At 49.5% G+C, this 15,995-nt stretch overlaps 1 protein-coding gene across 3 annotated transcripts in view; it reads right to left on the reverse strand.

Annotated features, from left to right (window-relative positions):
- The window catches only part of ADAMTS17 (ADAM metallopeptidase with thrombospondin type 1 motif 17), a 359,591-nt gene that overhangs the window by 22,026 nt on the left and 321,570 nt on the right, over nucleotides 1-15,995 (reverse strand). For all 3 annotated transcript variants that reach the window (XM_022598898.3, XM_089906892.1, XM_089906891.1), the window contains 2 exons: nucleotides 14,521-14,725; nucleotides 10,353-10,505 (listed from right to left, as the gene is read on the reverse strand). In XM_022598898.3, the coding sequence (XP_022454606.1) occupies nucleotides 10,353-10,505; nucleotides 14,521-14,725 (358 nt within the window). The remainder of the gene's footprint in view (nucleotides 1-10,352; nucleotides 10,506-14,520; nucleotides 14,726-15,995) is intronic.

Below are 15,995 nucleotides of genomic sequence, written 5' to 3' on the forward strand. Positions count from 1 at the left end.
GTGGGATAAATTGGGAGATTGGGATTGACATATATACACTAATATGTATAAAATAGATAACTAATAAGAGCCTGCTGTATAAAAAATAAATGAATAAAATTCAAAAAAGAAAAAAAAGAAAGAAAAGTAATCTGGTAAGTGGCTATACCCAGAGACTGGGGGTCCACACCAGCAGGGTAAGTGAAGGAAATGGCCAAGGGTCTTAATACAGTGCAAAATCCTATAAAAGTAAAGCAAAGTCTTGCCTATGCAAAGTCATGCCAACACAGAGCAACATCATGCTATAGCTTGCAAGGGAATGTCCACTGAGAACAGTACATTCAGAAAAGGCGGCATCTCAGTGAACTGGGATGGCAGTGCCCTGTACACTCCGGCAAACAGGAGTGAGTGATGACAAAGACAGATGCTGCAAATATTAGGAGGCACTTTACAAAACTGCTTATATTCAACCGTTTTCAACCCCACAGAAACAGGAATTTTATCAGGTTCAACTTCATAATATGATAAAGATAGAAAATAGTTATATTTTAAAATTAAAACATAATATATAAACTTTAAATATGAAATACAACTACATGAATAAGTTACATATTTTAAGTAGGCATCTGACTAGTCCACCTACACCATTAAAGACTTTTATATCTAAATTGGTCGTAAAATTTTTAAAAAGCCCTGCTCCCTGGGAAAGCATGTACGTGGGGCCTTATTTCTGTGACTACTGGGCACTTGGGGAAGAAGGGGCCATGTGTCCTGCTCTACAGACAGCACCAGCCCTTGTCTTCCCATCTTGACTTGGCTCACTGGCGCCACCTGCTGTGGGAGACACACCAGGAAGAAGAGCGGGGTGTCCTCATAGTCCTTCCTGGAGAAAGGGTGCATCCAGGGTGGGGCAGGTAGTGGTGGGGTTTCTGGGTCCCCAGGAAACTCTGCACAGGCTAACAGAGAAGGATCTGGGATTATGGTCTCGTTCCCATGGGCCCCCCTGACCATGAGGTCTGCAGACTCTGCCGGCGGGGCAATTAGCCTGGCTGGGTCACTTCCTGCCCAGGAACACCAGGTAGGGTTTCAATGTCTTTTGCAGGTGTTGTTATTATTTACGTGAAATCAGAGCAAGGGCTCAATCCTATAGATCTACTAAAACCAAATGCAAAATTGACAAGGTCTCTGGCTGGAAAGGATCAATGACCATTGTAAAACTCAAGAGTTTGGGGTGACCTCAAAGACTAGTCTCCCCTCTGAAAGTTCTTAGTCTTGTTTAACATGTTCTGGGGTTGGGTGGGGGGAGAGCATTCATGACGCCTCCAGACTATGTGGGCAGCATGCTTGTTCTGTCTGTAAGCTCACCTGTAGGATTCCATGACAGTGTGGAACATTCCACAACCATCCCAAGGGGCTGACCTTGGCCACTGAGCTTGATGGGGGTCAGTGTCTTGTCCAAGGTCACAGATTAGTGAGTGGCAGAGGAGCGACAGGACCCCAGCTGCTCCATCCCAAGGACTGAATTCCATCCTCCTGTATGAATTAGAGGTTGAACTGGATGGAGCTTCTATGGGAGGCCACGAATCAAAAAACCAGGTCACTGCCCAGCTCCATCATTTCTTCATCATCTTTCCTAGCCTGAGTCACTGGTTTTTAATTTTTCAGTCTGTAAACAAACCGGCCGCATGAGATCATGGAGGGTGTCTCCAAAGTTCTGCAGAGACTCAAGCGTCTGTCCTCATGGCTTTCCAACACCTCTGAGAGGCAGGGCTGGGCCAGGTGAGAGGCTGGGGCTGACCCTCAGCTGCTGTCGGGGCCATGTGAGACCCTGCAAACTCTGCCCCTGGGATTAGGTTTTACAGAATTTTAGCTGCAGTCCTGGGGGCTGCCATTCGCACAGCTCTGGGCTGTGAATGGCTTGTGCTCACTTGGAAGAACCTTTGAGAATATCGGGTATTTGCTTAGCCACCTAAGAACGATGTCTGAGCCAGCCCCACAGAGGCTGCTTCAGAGCATCAGGTGAGGAGACAGGTTACAGAGTAGCATGTACAGAAACCACCCCATTTTTTCTAATACCTGTGTGCGTGTGTGTGTGTGTGTGTGTACCTATATAAAAGTTTGGAAGACAAACCATTAAAAAATTTACTGTGCTGTCATCTGGTTTTGTAGGACTAGTTTTTCTCTTCTGTGTCTTCCCAAGCAAGATAGAATTACCTATGTAATTAAAAATAAAAGTGGAAAATTCCACCAATGACCCTTTGGTGCAGCTGCCACCTTCCAGGCCTGCTGCATTTTCATTTGAGCCGTGTTGGTGCCTAGCCTGCCCCTGGCCTAAAATCCATGCATAACTACCCACTCCTTGGCCGGAGTTTCAGCAGGACAGTGCAGTGGCGACAGGACAGGCCTGTCAGTATGCTGCATCCCCCTTTACTAGCTGTGTGACCTCGGGCAAGTTACTTAACCTATACAAGCCCCAGCTTCTTTATTTGTAGCTTGAGGATAATAAAACCTTTTTTGCAGGATGATTTCCAGGATTAGAGACAGCTTAGAGCAGGTGCCTAGCAGGGAGTCTGGGAAGGACAAACGCTGCTACAATTATTAACAACAGTAAGCACAGGGCCAAGAGCAGAGAGAGCTGGCCGGGGGTCCCTGGAGCCCGGGAAGGCGCCCTGAGTCACCTGGCCTGCTTAGCCCATCCTGGGCTGCCATGCCGGTCACCAGGCAGGTGTGGACATCCACCTTTGCCAGGAGCACAATTAGAGATTGATTTGGCCCTGAAGACACACGTGATTCCAGAGAGGCTGCAGAGCTGCATCCTCCTGTAACCTGAGCTCGCTGCATTAAGGGTAGCACAGGCACAGACAATGAATCTCACCTCCATCGGCCTCCCCTCAGCCTCCACTTTAATTCAACAGTGAGGAGACGGCAGTGTCTCCTGATAGCATCGAATTAGCCCCTAAGCGTTGCTGTGAAGCCATTTTTCAGGCTTTTAAAATCTAAGCAAATAGATGTATTAAAAAACAGATCTGGTCTTCTTTGAAGCACACTGTCACTGTTGGGTAGTTTTTTCAAGCCACTCATGACATTAACATTTAATGTGGTTCCCCGAGACTCAGGAAACCAAGACAAAATGGAGCAGTAATAAATCCGCCAGGAAAGCTCCTTGCCAGATGACCTGGAATAAGTGCAGCCCCCTCTCCAGCAAGTGCCTGCAGCTGCACATCACACACTAGGTCTGGGGACCTGCCACCCACCCCATGGGTGGTGGTGATGATGATGATGGTGGTGATGGTAGTAGTAACAGCAGCAGGGTCCACCTTTTGCCTGCCTCCCGGTGCCGGGCACTGGGCTCACACCCATTCTCATGAGTCCTCGTTAATCTTCACACTAACAGCTGCTGTGGCAGGGCCAGGTGCTCAGAACACAGTAGGTGCAGAATACATGTGCAGAGACTGCAGGAATAGTGTCTGCAGGGCACAGCACCGCCTGCAGAGAGGCGGAGCGTGAGGCTCAGAGGGTCCATGGTCTTCCCCATGATGTAGCCCCCGGGCCTCCCATCCCGGCTGCTGCCCAGAGGCCTGCACTCCTCTGGAGCCACACGGCTCTCCAGCAGGGAGGAACCAGGCCTCTGTCACCATGTGGAGGCCCAGCGCTGATGACACGCTCCACCACGGCGTGGACCCCCTCCTCTTCACTTCTCCCAGCTGTAAAATCACGACTATAAATGACACCAGATTCCAAAGGGATGTTTTGAGAATTACCTAAAGGAAGTTGTAAAAATCTTGGGAAGAGGAAAACGTGACAGGAATGTTTAATACACACATGAGCGTTGGCTCCTACAGAGTGGAGGACGGGCAGGGGCTCCCTGCACAGGCTCTGGGGTAAGCAGGAATAGGGTTAGGGTGAAATAATGCAAAGATGAACCCTCACTGCACAGTGTGCCCACCCTACGCTCTCACAGAGCCATCCTCTGAGGGGCCAGCCTGCCTCTGAGGGGCAGCATGGGACAGCCCCACATGACAGTCAGGGGGGCAGGGAACCCCCTACGGGAACTCCATTTTCTGCTCGTGTCTGAAAGGTACTGGGCTGGTAAAATGTCAAAAGCTCCTCAAAAGCATTTTTGACAGATTTCCCCCAAAACTTGGCACGAGCAATGCAAATCTCGGAAGCTGTTGAAACCTCAAATAGTAGGCTTAAACAATGATGAAAATCCCCACCGTCTTTGCTCCAGCCTTGAAACTGGAAATGCTTTCCTAGACACACACACACACACACACACACACACACACACACACACACACACCCCTTCCCCCTTCAACTCATACTTTCTTTCAAACTGTTTTTGAAATCCTCAAATCCTTGAATCCTATCCTCAGCCTTAGCTTTGGGCTCCCCTCAAACTCTCTGAATTCACAGCCTGCTGACCTACAGGTTCCGGTTGGAACGTTATAGTCAGGGAACCAGAAGGCCCAGGTGACTCCCCGTGACTTGCAAGGGCTGGCTATCCCAAGAGCTCTTGCTTCTTGCTTCAGATGGGCGCCAGGAGCACAGAGAAGGCTACAGGAGCTGTCTCACTGCCTCCCCTCGGGCAGGAGCTGCTACCAGTTTCGTAACTTAGCTCTCCCAGCTTATCAGAGACTGTTTGAACCCCCCCCCGACCCCCCCCGCCACTGTAGAAGGATGGCCTACATGCCCAGCAAATACTGCACAACCGTCTCCTGCCCTGAGCCATGCTGTCATCATGCGAGCCCCAGGTCAGGGCACGTGCTGTTTCATGGGGTCCACACCACATTCAAAGAACTCATCTCCTGTGACATAAATATTTTACAGGCCTGTGTAAGAAATGCAATTCTGATCAGAGATAAGAGACCTGTGACTGTACTGGATGATGATGGTGAAGAAAATGATGATAAAAATGAGCACCTATGCCAAGCACTGCACTAAGTGCTTTACATGGATGCCCTAGGAGGTAGGTACCCCTAAACTCATCTGACAGAGGATGATGCTGGTTCAAGGTTAGACGAGGTCACTACAGAGCAGGGACGTGCACCTGTGTTGTCCTGACCATGTGCCCTGCTCTGAGGTCGCTGATAGCGTGTGTTGAAACCAAAGTGTTCCTTAGGGATGACAGCTTCTCTGATTCAATGGTCATGTCTAGGCAGTGGTTAAAACTTAGACTGGCATGTGGGGGAGGCATCCCCACTCTCTGGTCTCTCATTCCACACTAAGGCAGCTGATTTGAGGAAGGACACTAGGTGAATGGAGGGGCAGCAGGGAAATGGAGGGGGCAAAGGCATTGGCCTTTAGACTGCAGCTGACCCTTGAACAACTCGGGGGTTATTCTAAGTGTAATGTACAGTCGGTCCTACGTATCCCCAGTTCCTCTGCAACTGAGGATGCAACCCCGGACCACATACACTGTAGAATTTACTATTGAAAAATACCCACGTATAAGTGGATCCATGCAGTTTAAACCTACGTTGTACAAGGGTCAACTGCATTCAGCTCACTCCCATGCAGGCACCTCTCCTGGCAATTTCTGGGGACCCCACTGCTCTACAACCAGTTCATTTCTCTCATCTGAGCAGGTGTGGGCCCTGGACTTTAACTCCATGACCCAGTGGCAGGCTCTGTTCACCCACACAAAATGCTCCAGACCAAGGGGCTATCTGCCCCCCCTCCCTCCTGCCCTACCCAGAAAAGTACTTAAGTTTGACGACCCTCCTTTCACTGCTGCTTACACTCCCAAGAGTAGTACGGAATGGAGGATTTGCTGATCCCTATCTGCATGCAGAGTGCTGACTGCCTGTGTTGTACGGTTTCACAGTCCCAGAAAAGGGCCCTGATGTCCCCAGTGTCTCTTATGTTTGCTCCTGGATGCTCAAGTTTCTTTTATTAAGGACTCAACTTTTTATTTCACAAAGAAGGGGAGACAACATGCATGATCTCCTATAGAGACAACAGATTTATACCACAGTGTAAATGATTAATACAAAGCCCTTGGGAGAGAAGGTTTTGATTGGTGGGCTGGAGAGAGAGTAGATAAATACTTGACTTTACAACAAGCTTATGCCTATGATGGTTAGACCTGAGGCATATAACAGTTCATCTACTTCCCATTTCAAATTAGAAACCTAAGCCTCTGACATCATTATGTACCTGAAGGAAAGGTGGATTAAGAGCCAAAAGGCAGGGACCAGACTCCTAGCCCTTCCATTTACTAGTTGTGTGACCTCAAGAAAAAAGTCACGTTGCCACTCTGAGCCTCAGTTTCTTCACCTGTAAAATGGGGATAGGGTCAAATGGGAGAATGTGAGTGAAAGTGTTTTATAAATTCTAAAGCACTGGTGAATGTCAGGGCCACTGTCACTGATCCCAATAGAAGTAGCATCAATCTCCACCAGCACCCTTGTTCGGGGCTGCCCCTGGCAGGGGCTGCATTCATACCTGCCCAGTGGGACTTAGCGTGGCCTGGTGTCTGCAGCTGGCTCCACCTGTCTGTATCTAGGCTGGGTCATTGTCCACTCTTGTACCCTCAGTGCTCAGCACAGGTTGGCACAGAACAGGAGCTCAGGAAATGCTGACTGAACCACAGTGACTTGGTTGCAGGCCCACAGCAAGTGGGAGCCCCAGCCGGGCTGGCTGCCCAGCCTTGCAGGGTTGGGGGGAGGGGTCAATACCCACCAAAGCAAGTATAGGCTTCAGAAGTGGTGCTGGGGCTGAAAGCTTTCTGGAACAAGCCCCCGTAGTGACACAAAGTCTGTTCATTCCTGAGGCCATGGAACTTGAGCCCCCATCTCTGCCCACAACACAAGAAGGCAGCTAACAGCAGTCCTGGGAATGCACCGACACAGCCACGTTTGAATGGGAGGCTCTCCCTGGCCTCTTCCTAGGGCTCTGCAGCTACAGGTACGTGCATGCTTATGGCTTCATTTGATCTCCTAAGGCCTCTGGGAAGTGCTGGGGCTCAGGTATGAGGGGCACATCTGGGGCTTGACTGAGGCCTCGCAAGTGAGGTCAGTCCCCTTCCAGGGGACCTCCACGGGCACCAGGAAGTCAATGGCCACTTTTGATCTTTTCTGTAAAAGGGAACGCCATACTCAACACAGAGAGCCAATGGTTTTCTTTAAAAACACTGTCTATTATAATCCCTCCAGAATAATTTGCTTCTAATTAGAAACATCCCATCACTTCAGTGGTGATTAATGCCTCTGGTCTTGAAACTGAAACATCTCAACTTCTGATTAAAAGACATGCTGTCCTAGAATGAAAAGTGATTTCCTCCTCTCCCAGTTTCAGTGACACCTCCCTCCCCACCCCACCCCACCCCCAGGTTGAATACATGGGCCCAGCATTTAGTGGGAGAAAACAATGATTTGCACAGATCTGGAACTAGCTAATATCCCAGGAGGGCAGGCAGCTGCATGGCAGTTTCCAAACAGAGCAGAGCAGTAATACTGCCCTCAGCAGGGTTGGGAATGTGAAGTCGGTCTCTCGGATGGGATCCTGGTTAGGGTTCGGCCATTTGCCGAGGCTGGGGGAGGGAGAAGGGGCTCCAAATCCCCTCCAAGCCTGCCCTGCCTCAGCAAGGTTCTGTACAGGAAGGGCTGGATGCCAGACCCCTCCCAAGGGATGCTTGGTCCTTCTCACTTCAGGAAGTGCAGGACAGCACCTGTGTTGCCTGTCTTTGGGCTGGCCTGTCCATCATCTCCCTGGAGATAGGCTTATCTTTCTCAACAGCACCTTAGGGCCAAGTGATAGGAGATTGCTTGGAAGGAAGATGTCAAAGTGTCCAGATACACTGGAAATCTGACAGTGTTCAGACTTCTTTCTACTTTCCTTTTGGGCAACTTGTTTGCTACCTTCAAAGTCTGGCATGTGGGAGGTTTGGATGCTGGTTACAGGAGCGTCATCCAAGATGATTGGTTTAAAAGTGCACTGACCCCAATTGTGTGACAAGGGAACAGCAAAAATAACACATCGATCAGAAAGCAAATCCAGTCTGAACAAGTGAAAATGTCAGGGGAAGATCCATCCCCTGGAATCCACTTCTGTCGGCCTGGTCACACAGTGAGTGAGGATAAGGGCCCCATGGGACCGGTATCCATCCCAATTCTCCAGAGCAGGCACAGGGAAAAGCAACGGACAGATTTCTACTGCTGTGCTGGGGTGGGGGTGGGGGGCATGCCAGCCTACCCAGTGATGGCAGCTGAAGAAGGCAGTGGCAGTGAGGTGAACAGCTGGCGTAGGGTCTCTCGGTTCAGTTCTATGCAGTCCCCACCACCGCCAACCCTTGTTTCCAGTGCGTGCACACGTGCACACACATATATACACACACGCTGACTTCCAGGTCAGTGTCCCTGCAGTTCTCAGCCGGGAAGAACTAGTCTGCCCTGGGCCCTGGCTGTGGCCAGACCTGCTTGGGGGGGAGCAGCTGGCACCAGTCCAGGCCCAGTGCTCGTCCCAAAGGCTGGATGCACACTGATTGGATGCCAACCCCTGACAACAGCCCAAATCTGTACATGCCCTTGATCTTTCTTGTTCTTACTTCCAGGGATAGCTGATCAAGCTGGCTGTGGCAAAAGGAGGCACTGCGGCCTTCCAAAGCCCTACTGTCCTGAAGGCCAGGAGGTATTATTCTCTTCGGCTGGCTAGGAAGAGGAAGGCCAGCTAAAGGCTCTATTTTCCTGGAAGCCATGCCCGATGGGCTGTGGTGGGGGGAGTTTGCCAGAATGTGTGCCCACGTCCTCGGCTGAGGAGGGGGCCAAGTGCTGCATAGAACTCCTCAGGCACTATTCACATCCTTCCTTGGATGTTCTGCTGCTCCCAGGACCAGGAAGTACAAGGCACTTAGGAAAATAAAAGTGTCCACCTGGTCCTCAAAACCAGAACGATTAGGCTGGAGAAACCCAGGTAACGCCCATCTGCAGGGCACCACCCCATTATGGCGACTCTGGAGCCCTCACTCACTCTGTGTCCACCATGTGGACGGAGCTCTGAATTGGGGTTCAGAAGCTGGACTCTGTCAGAGAGGAGTGGCCAAGTCACTTAACCTCTCTGAACCTCTCCTCCCTCTTCTGTAAAACGGGGATAAGCACCCTCAAAGGAGAGGGCTGGTGCTGGGCCGCACAGGGGTCACTGCAAAGAGAAGCCAATGCTGGGGCCGCAGACCCCCCATGGGTCTGTGCAGCCCAGGCCTGAGCTGACCCCTCTCCCTCACCTCTGCTCCCTGCCCAGGGACACCTGTGGCCACGGGAGTCACCCTTTACTAGTACAGGCTGTATTTAGGGTGTGACCACAAAGACCCCTCAACTATAATGACAGCTTTATTCTAATTCACACCTGCGCGTATGGAATCCAGGCAACATTATTCTGCCTGGCCAGGCAGGTAAATTAAAGCATAAAGTGGCTGAAGGAGTCAGGGGAGCTGGAGGACCGCAGTCTGTGGAGATGCACCCGCCCCTGCCAGGCCACAGGTCACAAAGGCCAGGTGTGGATATAGGCCATGTTGCCAGATTTCTGTAGAAAGTTCCAAATCCAGATTTTCAGGTGAAATTTTCCCATTTTTAAATGTTAGCAATAAATTCCAAACTGTTTAAGATATTGCACAGGCCACACAAAGCCAGTGGCTCTCAGGCTGCCAGTGTGCAGCCTTCGAGCACAGATATCAAGAGAAGCAAACGGGGAGCTTCCAGTTGCTGAGACCAAAGGGAAACACACTCTAGGCTCTCGTTGGACGTTTTCATCAGAAAATCAGACATCAGAAATTTTACAGTGTTTGGGAAAAGGCTCTAGAAGACCCACTGGATGGTTCTCAGGGGTGACAATGGTATCTATCTCAGGTATGGGTCAAATATACCAGGTGAATGAATAAAGCAAGGTTAAACAGCAGAGAACAAATGCTGTTTACTTAAATTCCGTTTAACTCTCCTGCCCCAAGGCTCTGGGAGATGCTGTCGTCAGTCCTCACCCCAAGTGCCCTTTCTCCTCCTGCATCCTCCAGGCCCTTGACCAAGGGTCCTGGAAACAATGAAGTGCTATTTGCCCATAGCCCCCTCTGCATCTGCCTGAGGACAGACTCCCACCACTGAGTCTCTCTCAATGGCAGGGTGGCCAAGCCCACTGCAGGATGCACACGGGTCCCAGACTGGCACCCATTGCACCCCTTCCTGCTTTGGGGGCACTCAGTGCCCTTCTGAAGGCACACCATGTGGGGTCACCAGCAGGTGCAGAGTTGGGAGAGAAAGTGAATTCACCTGGTGAGACTGGGACCACCTTGTTAACTTGGGGCCCACGGTGAGAGAGCTGAGTTCCTTCCTCTTGAGTCGCAAATGCTGCCCAGGGCAGGATGGAAGCGCACACACCACACTCACCTTGGACCAGCCCCCTGTTCTCCACTCATAGCAGCCGGAGTAGTCCTCACAGGGCTCCTCAGCTCTTGGCCTCGTGGATGCGTCGCATTTTCCTTGCGAGTTGGTGCATGTCACAGTTCGTTTCTTTGTCCCTTTACCACAACTGGCAGAACACTGCAAGATACCATTCCAGAGACTGAATCCAGTCCAATCTGGTCAAGTCCATCAACACCTAAACATCTGTTAAGTACCTACCATGTACCAGACCCAGTGCCGAGGATGCAAGGATGGGGATGCTACGTTTCAGACCTCAGAAAGCTCCTGGTCTTTTAGAGTCTTATGCACATGTTCCGAGCTGGCTCCTCCCAGCTGGCCTCTAGGTACCCATGCTGAGCCAGCCTGGGGCAAAGGCACCAGTTCAGGGGGGAAAAGGAGGAGATGGAAAGCAAAGACACAGGTGACTCTGACATAAGGCGGTTGGAAAGCCCTGCAGAGAGCTCTAGCGATGGTTTTAATGTCAATGCCAAGAATGGTAACAGGGCAATGTTCCCTGTGCTATTTTTCTTCCTGGGAAACATAGCAAGAGATGGTGTGGGGAGGGGACCTGAATAGTGTCTGAGGGGTGACAAATGATGAGTGAGCCCTGAGAGTTCAAGATTCTCACGCCATCAGGCAGCACGATCCACAGAAACAGTGACAAGAGGTGGAGGGGTGACAGGGCATAAACATGGCAGACTTGGGGGTGGGTCTGGAGGCTGTTCCTGGAGTGTTCCCAGCCTACCCGCTGGGCTTGGGGAGGGAAGGTGCCTGGCTCGCAAGAGTGAGTGCTGAGTGCTTACCCACTTCAAAACAAAGCACAAGGAAGAGTGGACCCTTGACCTTGGGAGAACATGACTGACTTGACCAGCAAGCAGAGGTGACATGGCCTGGGAACCTGGGGAGCCCACCCTTTGATTTGTTGTGTGCGGAAGCCTAGTCCCTACCATGGAAGCAAATACGTAGCTCGCAGAGATGGTGGGCTGAAGGCTGGATTCCACCAAATGCACTGACATGATGAGACCCACTCTGCCTGAGGAAATTCTGAGGGGGATTTCCTCCCAGCAGCTGGGTCCCAGAGATACCATGGGGGGTGCCCAACAGCTGTAGTAGCACAAATGGAGCCCCAGCAACTCTAACTTCTGTTTTTACACTTGCTTGATTTACCAAAAATATGGGAGGCTACAGCAGTGATTTTTCTTGAGCTACAACAAACTTGACTTTTAAAAAGTTCCACTATGTCCACTGAAAAAATGCACATAAAGGACAAATGTCATTCTTTATACTTGTTATTAACATTTACCTCAAAATGCTATCTAGCTTTATTTTTCCTATGAATTCAACCTAGCTCTTCATCTGCTGGTCCTGTTCTTATTTATTTATTTATTTATTTGAGACTAATTTAGACTGGTTTGTTTTAGAAGAAATACACATGCTTCACAGGCAGTTGTGGTATAACCTGGGGGGAATTTGGAGAGCTCATGTATTTGATCTTCTGTGTGGGTTTTAAAGGGACTTCCTTGGTGCTCCATTAGTTAAGAATCTGCCTTCCAATGCAGAGGACGTGGGTTCAATCCCTGGTCGGGGAACTAAGATCCCACATGCTGTGGGGCAACTAAGCCCGCGCGCCTCAACTAGAGAGCCTACGTGCCGCAAACTATAGAGCCCACGTGCTCTGAAGCCTGCGCACCACAACTACAGAGCCCACATGCCGCAAGTACTGAGCCTGCACATTCTGGAGCCCACATGCCACAACCAGAGAGAAGCCTGTGCGCTTCAACGAAGAGCCTGCGCTCTGCAACAAAAGATCCCTCATGCTGCAATGAAGATCCTGCATGCTGCAAATAAGACCTGATGCAGCCAAAAATACATAAATAAAATATATTTTTTTTAATTAAAAAAAATAAAATAAAGGGACCTCGAATGCAAGGAGTCAGTCCCTGGCAGGCTTTACCCACAGGGCCTCCCAGGGCAGAATGGGTGGGGCCTGGAGGGCTGCTGCAGGAACCCCTGGGTTACTGCATTGAAGGCCCATCTTTCTGCTTCTCTATGTGGCAATGCTTTCTGACCATTTCATCAGCTCCATGCTCACCGTCTGCCTCACGGGCTCCTCCCTGGCAACAGCACCCATACCACTGGCTCCTTATGCAACTAGGGGCCTACTCACCACTTATGCCTGAGTTTCTGCTTGGTTTCTCTCTAGTCTGTGTTCCTTGCCTCTTCCCTCGAATTTTAAACCCTCAATATCCAGCCTGTTTCTTGACCAAACCCTGGGCTGGCCCCTTTTGACCAGAAGCCTATTGGTTGGAAGCCTTCAGGAAGGGCAGTGCTGCAGGCTGGGGTCACCTTGGAAGGGACCTAGGAGGGTCATGTTCTGCTTCTCTCTTGGCTTCTGATCCAGGGATGGGAACAAGAAGTCGAGGACAGGAGAGAGCTGCTACCTTTCGCTTCCTTCTCAATATTTTTTTCCTCATTCTAATGAAGTTGGGAAGAAGTTGGGGAGTAGTGGTGACAGTGATCAACACTGCTGGCTGAATACAGGCAAGCCCATCAATAAAAACTCACCCACGAGAAATTTAAACCCATTCATTTCCAGAAGAAGAAATGTTAGAGGGGCTTCTGTACTTGGAAAAGTGGAAGGAATACCAGTTTTGTGAGCATCTCATGGAGGAAAGATTTGATTCTGAGTCAAATGTTTAGAAAAAAGCATTTTGCTTGAGCCTGAGCTGAGCCAGAATTAGACTGATTGGTGTGGATACTATTTCAGGATTAGGATTAGGCAACACATAGATATAGGAATAGGGATGGAGATATTTCTTTAAATCTTGCTCCAATTGTCTCACACTTTCCAAAATGGTGCTCTTCAATACTATAATGATAGTTGATTATGTCAGCCTCGTTTATTTTGTTAAGGAGGCATTTTTCCCCCATAAGAGACCTATAAATGGAAAATTTATGGTTTTGATCTGATAAAGCATAAACCTTGTTTGGATCAAGAACCAGGTGATCAAGGCCCTAAGGCTCATGGCAAGAGAGAGAGACTGCACACCTGCCCCTAACCTTCTAGCAGGCATCCCCCTCCCCAAAAGTCCATTGAATGTTAAACTTATGAACCTAGGTACATGTAAAGAAAAAAAATTTTTTAATGTTAAAACTCTGTCCTTTTCCTAAAATATCTTAAAGGATAGGCAAAAAACACCCGTCTTTAAATGGGTACACGTCAAGATCTGCCTAAAACGTAAACTCAGTTTTAGAACAGCCAAGGGCAGACTTTTCGTTCATTAAAAACGGGCTGAATACTTTCTTATTCAAAATAATTCCAACTGCTTGGCAATAAGAAGGAACTTTAAAAATATTTTCCACACTGAAGAGTGTCTTGGATTTAGCCTTTCTGACTTTCCTAGAACACGTTTGATGGAGGACCTGAGGGAAGCTTGCCCTTTATTCAGCTATTTTTTTTGTTTCATAGCCAAACAATCGAAATCATTAATGCAAACTCAATGCCAAGCCTTGAAGGATGATATTACTGAAGATAAAATATTTCTAGGATCAATCTTCAAAGTTAAAAATTAAGGCTTAATTGACCTCTTTCCAAAATGTGTTATGGCATGAGATTTGTAACCGGCTCACACAGTAAAAGCTGTCCCTCCCAACATCCTCCTGCCTCTTGCAAAGGCAGCTCCACAAAGACTGCCATGGAACTGCAGGGAAGCCTTTGAAACCACCTTCCCAACCTGACCACCCTACAGTTCCAAAGTGCACAAAAGAGATTATAAGGTGTCTATTTGTCTACCTGCCTACCTACCTATCTCCTATGTAGCTATCCATCCACCCACCCATCCATCCATCCATCCATCCATCTATATTTACATGAGAATTTTCACAGGAAATGGGACCAAACAGTACTGTGATATACATTATCAAAAAAACACACTATCCATGTTTTTTTGGCCACGTTGATATCTCTGATGGAATTTGAGAATATGTGACTTAGAACATGGCTTTGAGCTCCTCTGGGGTCTGGCTAGGACTGTGATATGTGGGGGTTTGTCAAAAACAGCAGGGAGGGAAAGGAACCATTTTGGGGTTGCTACAAACAAGGCCCCGAGGCCCTGGTGGTGGTTCCAGCACTGGCAGCAGCCCAGGCACCCACCTGTGACCACTCTGACGCCTCCCAGATGGACAGGCAGTCCTGGCCTTCGCAGCTCTGCACTGCTGATGGCCGGGGCACCGGGCAGTAGAGGGGCCGAGTGGCGACGTGTGTGCCATTCTGCAGCTGGTACATGCAGGTCACTTCCCGGTGCTGGATGCCTTTCTCACAGGTCGCTGAGCAGGGGCTCCACGGGCCTGCCACCCACCTACCCGGAAAGAGAAAAGACAGTGAGAGAACAAAGGGCCTTCCAGACAGATGGTGGAATTGTGGGCCTGCTGTGGGAGGGAAAAAGACAGACTCAGCTTTGTAGTCGGCTTTGGAAATAATTCTGGAATATCAGAGCAGAATATCAGAGCTATCTGAGTAGAGTGGTTCAGTGGCCTACTCAGTACAGAAATCTTTCTGCAACTGCCCGCATCCCCCGCCCCCGCCCCACGCCACAACGGCAGGCTGAGTTATTGTCCCTACGTCCCCCTCTTGCTGTCTTGTGCCATCTTTGTTCAGTGGGGTGTGAGTGGATACGAAGCTGGCCACATCCCAGCAGAAGCTTTGAGTTACTATGTGGTTTGTCTCTCACTCTTCCTGTCCTCTGCCATGAGAACAGCAGGTCCAATACAGGGGCTTCCTGACTGCTGGGCTCTGTAATAGCATGATGCTGTTGTGCCCCACAGAGATATTGGGGTTGTTTGTCACTGCAGCAAAAGCTGACTGGCACAGCCCTCGACAAAGGACACCCCAGTCCCAGCTTAAATGCACCAGGACTCCCTGCTTTCCAAAGGGTGGCAGGCCCTCCTAAGTGGGGACTGTCATTCTTGAGGAGGCAACCTGTGGGCCGTGGGAAGACTAGGCTGCTGAGGCCATCAGCTGAAAGTGCTCAACTAAGACTTTGTCTACCTGCCTAATATTTCAATGATCCCAATTCTCTGCTGGCCTTAGGGTGCTGGAAAGGGGCTAGGCAATTTGGGAATGATGATTTCTCAGGACACAAACAGGGCTTTGAATGCCCTTTTAAAGACTCTCTGTGCTCTGGTTCCTGGACGAGCCTCAAATATTCCCAGCTCCCAGGAGCTCACTACTTAACAAAGCAGTTCCATCTGGATGGTCAGCCCTGATAACCACTCAGTTCTCACATTAGTCAGACTCGTCCTAAATCCCACTTGAAACCAAATCTAATGAGGCCATCCCACTGTTTGGAAACATCTAGGTTCTGATGATGAGGCAGTGAATGAAACAAAGCCCTGCCCTCTGAGTCTTCCTATTCTAATGGGGACACACAGTAAACGGATGAACAACGTACAACAGAATACAACATAATGTAATAGAGTGTATATAACATATATGCAGAGAGAATATGCAACACCATAGTAAGTGCTTTAGAGAAAAGTAATACAGCACAGGGCAGATCAGCGAGGAGATGAGGGAGGTTGGCACTATTTTATTCAAGGTGTTAGGGATGGCCTGGCATTTGGGCAGCG

Source organism: Delphinapterus leucas, chromosome 2 (assembly GCF_059928025.1).
Source record: "Delphinapterus leucas isolate spDelLeu-1000000601 "Yukka" chromosome 2, BTC_Dleu_Yukka2, whole genome shotgun sequence".
NCBI lineage: Eukaryota > Metazoa > Chordata > Mammalia > Artiodactyla > Monodontidae > Delphinapterus > Delphinapterus leucas.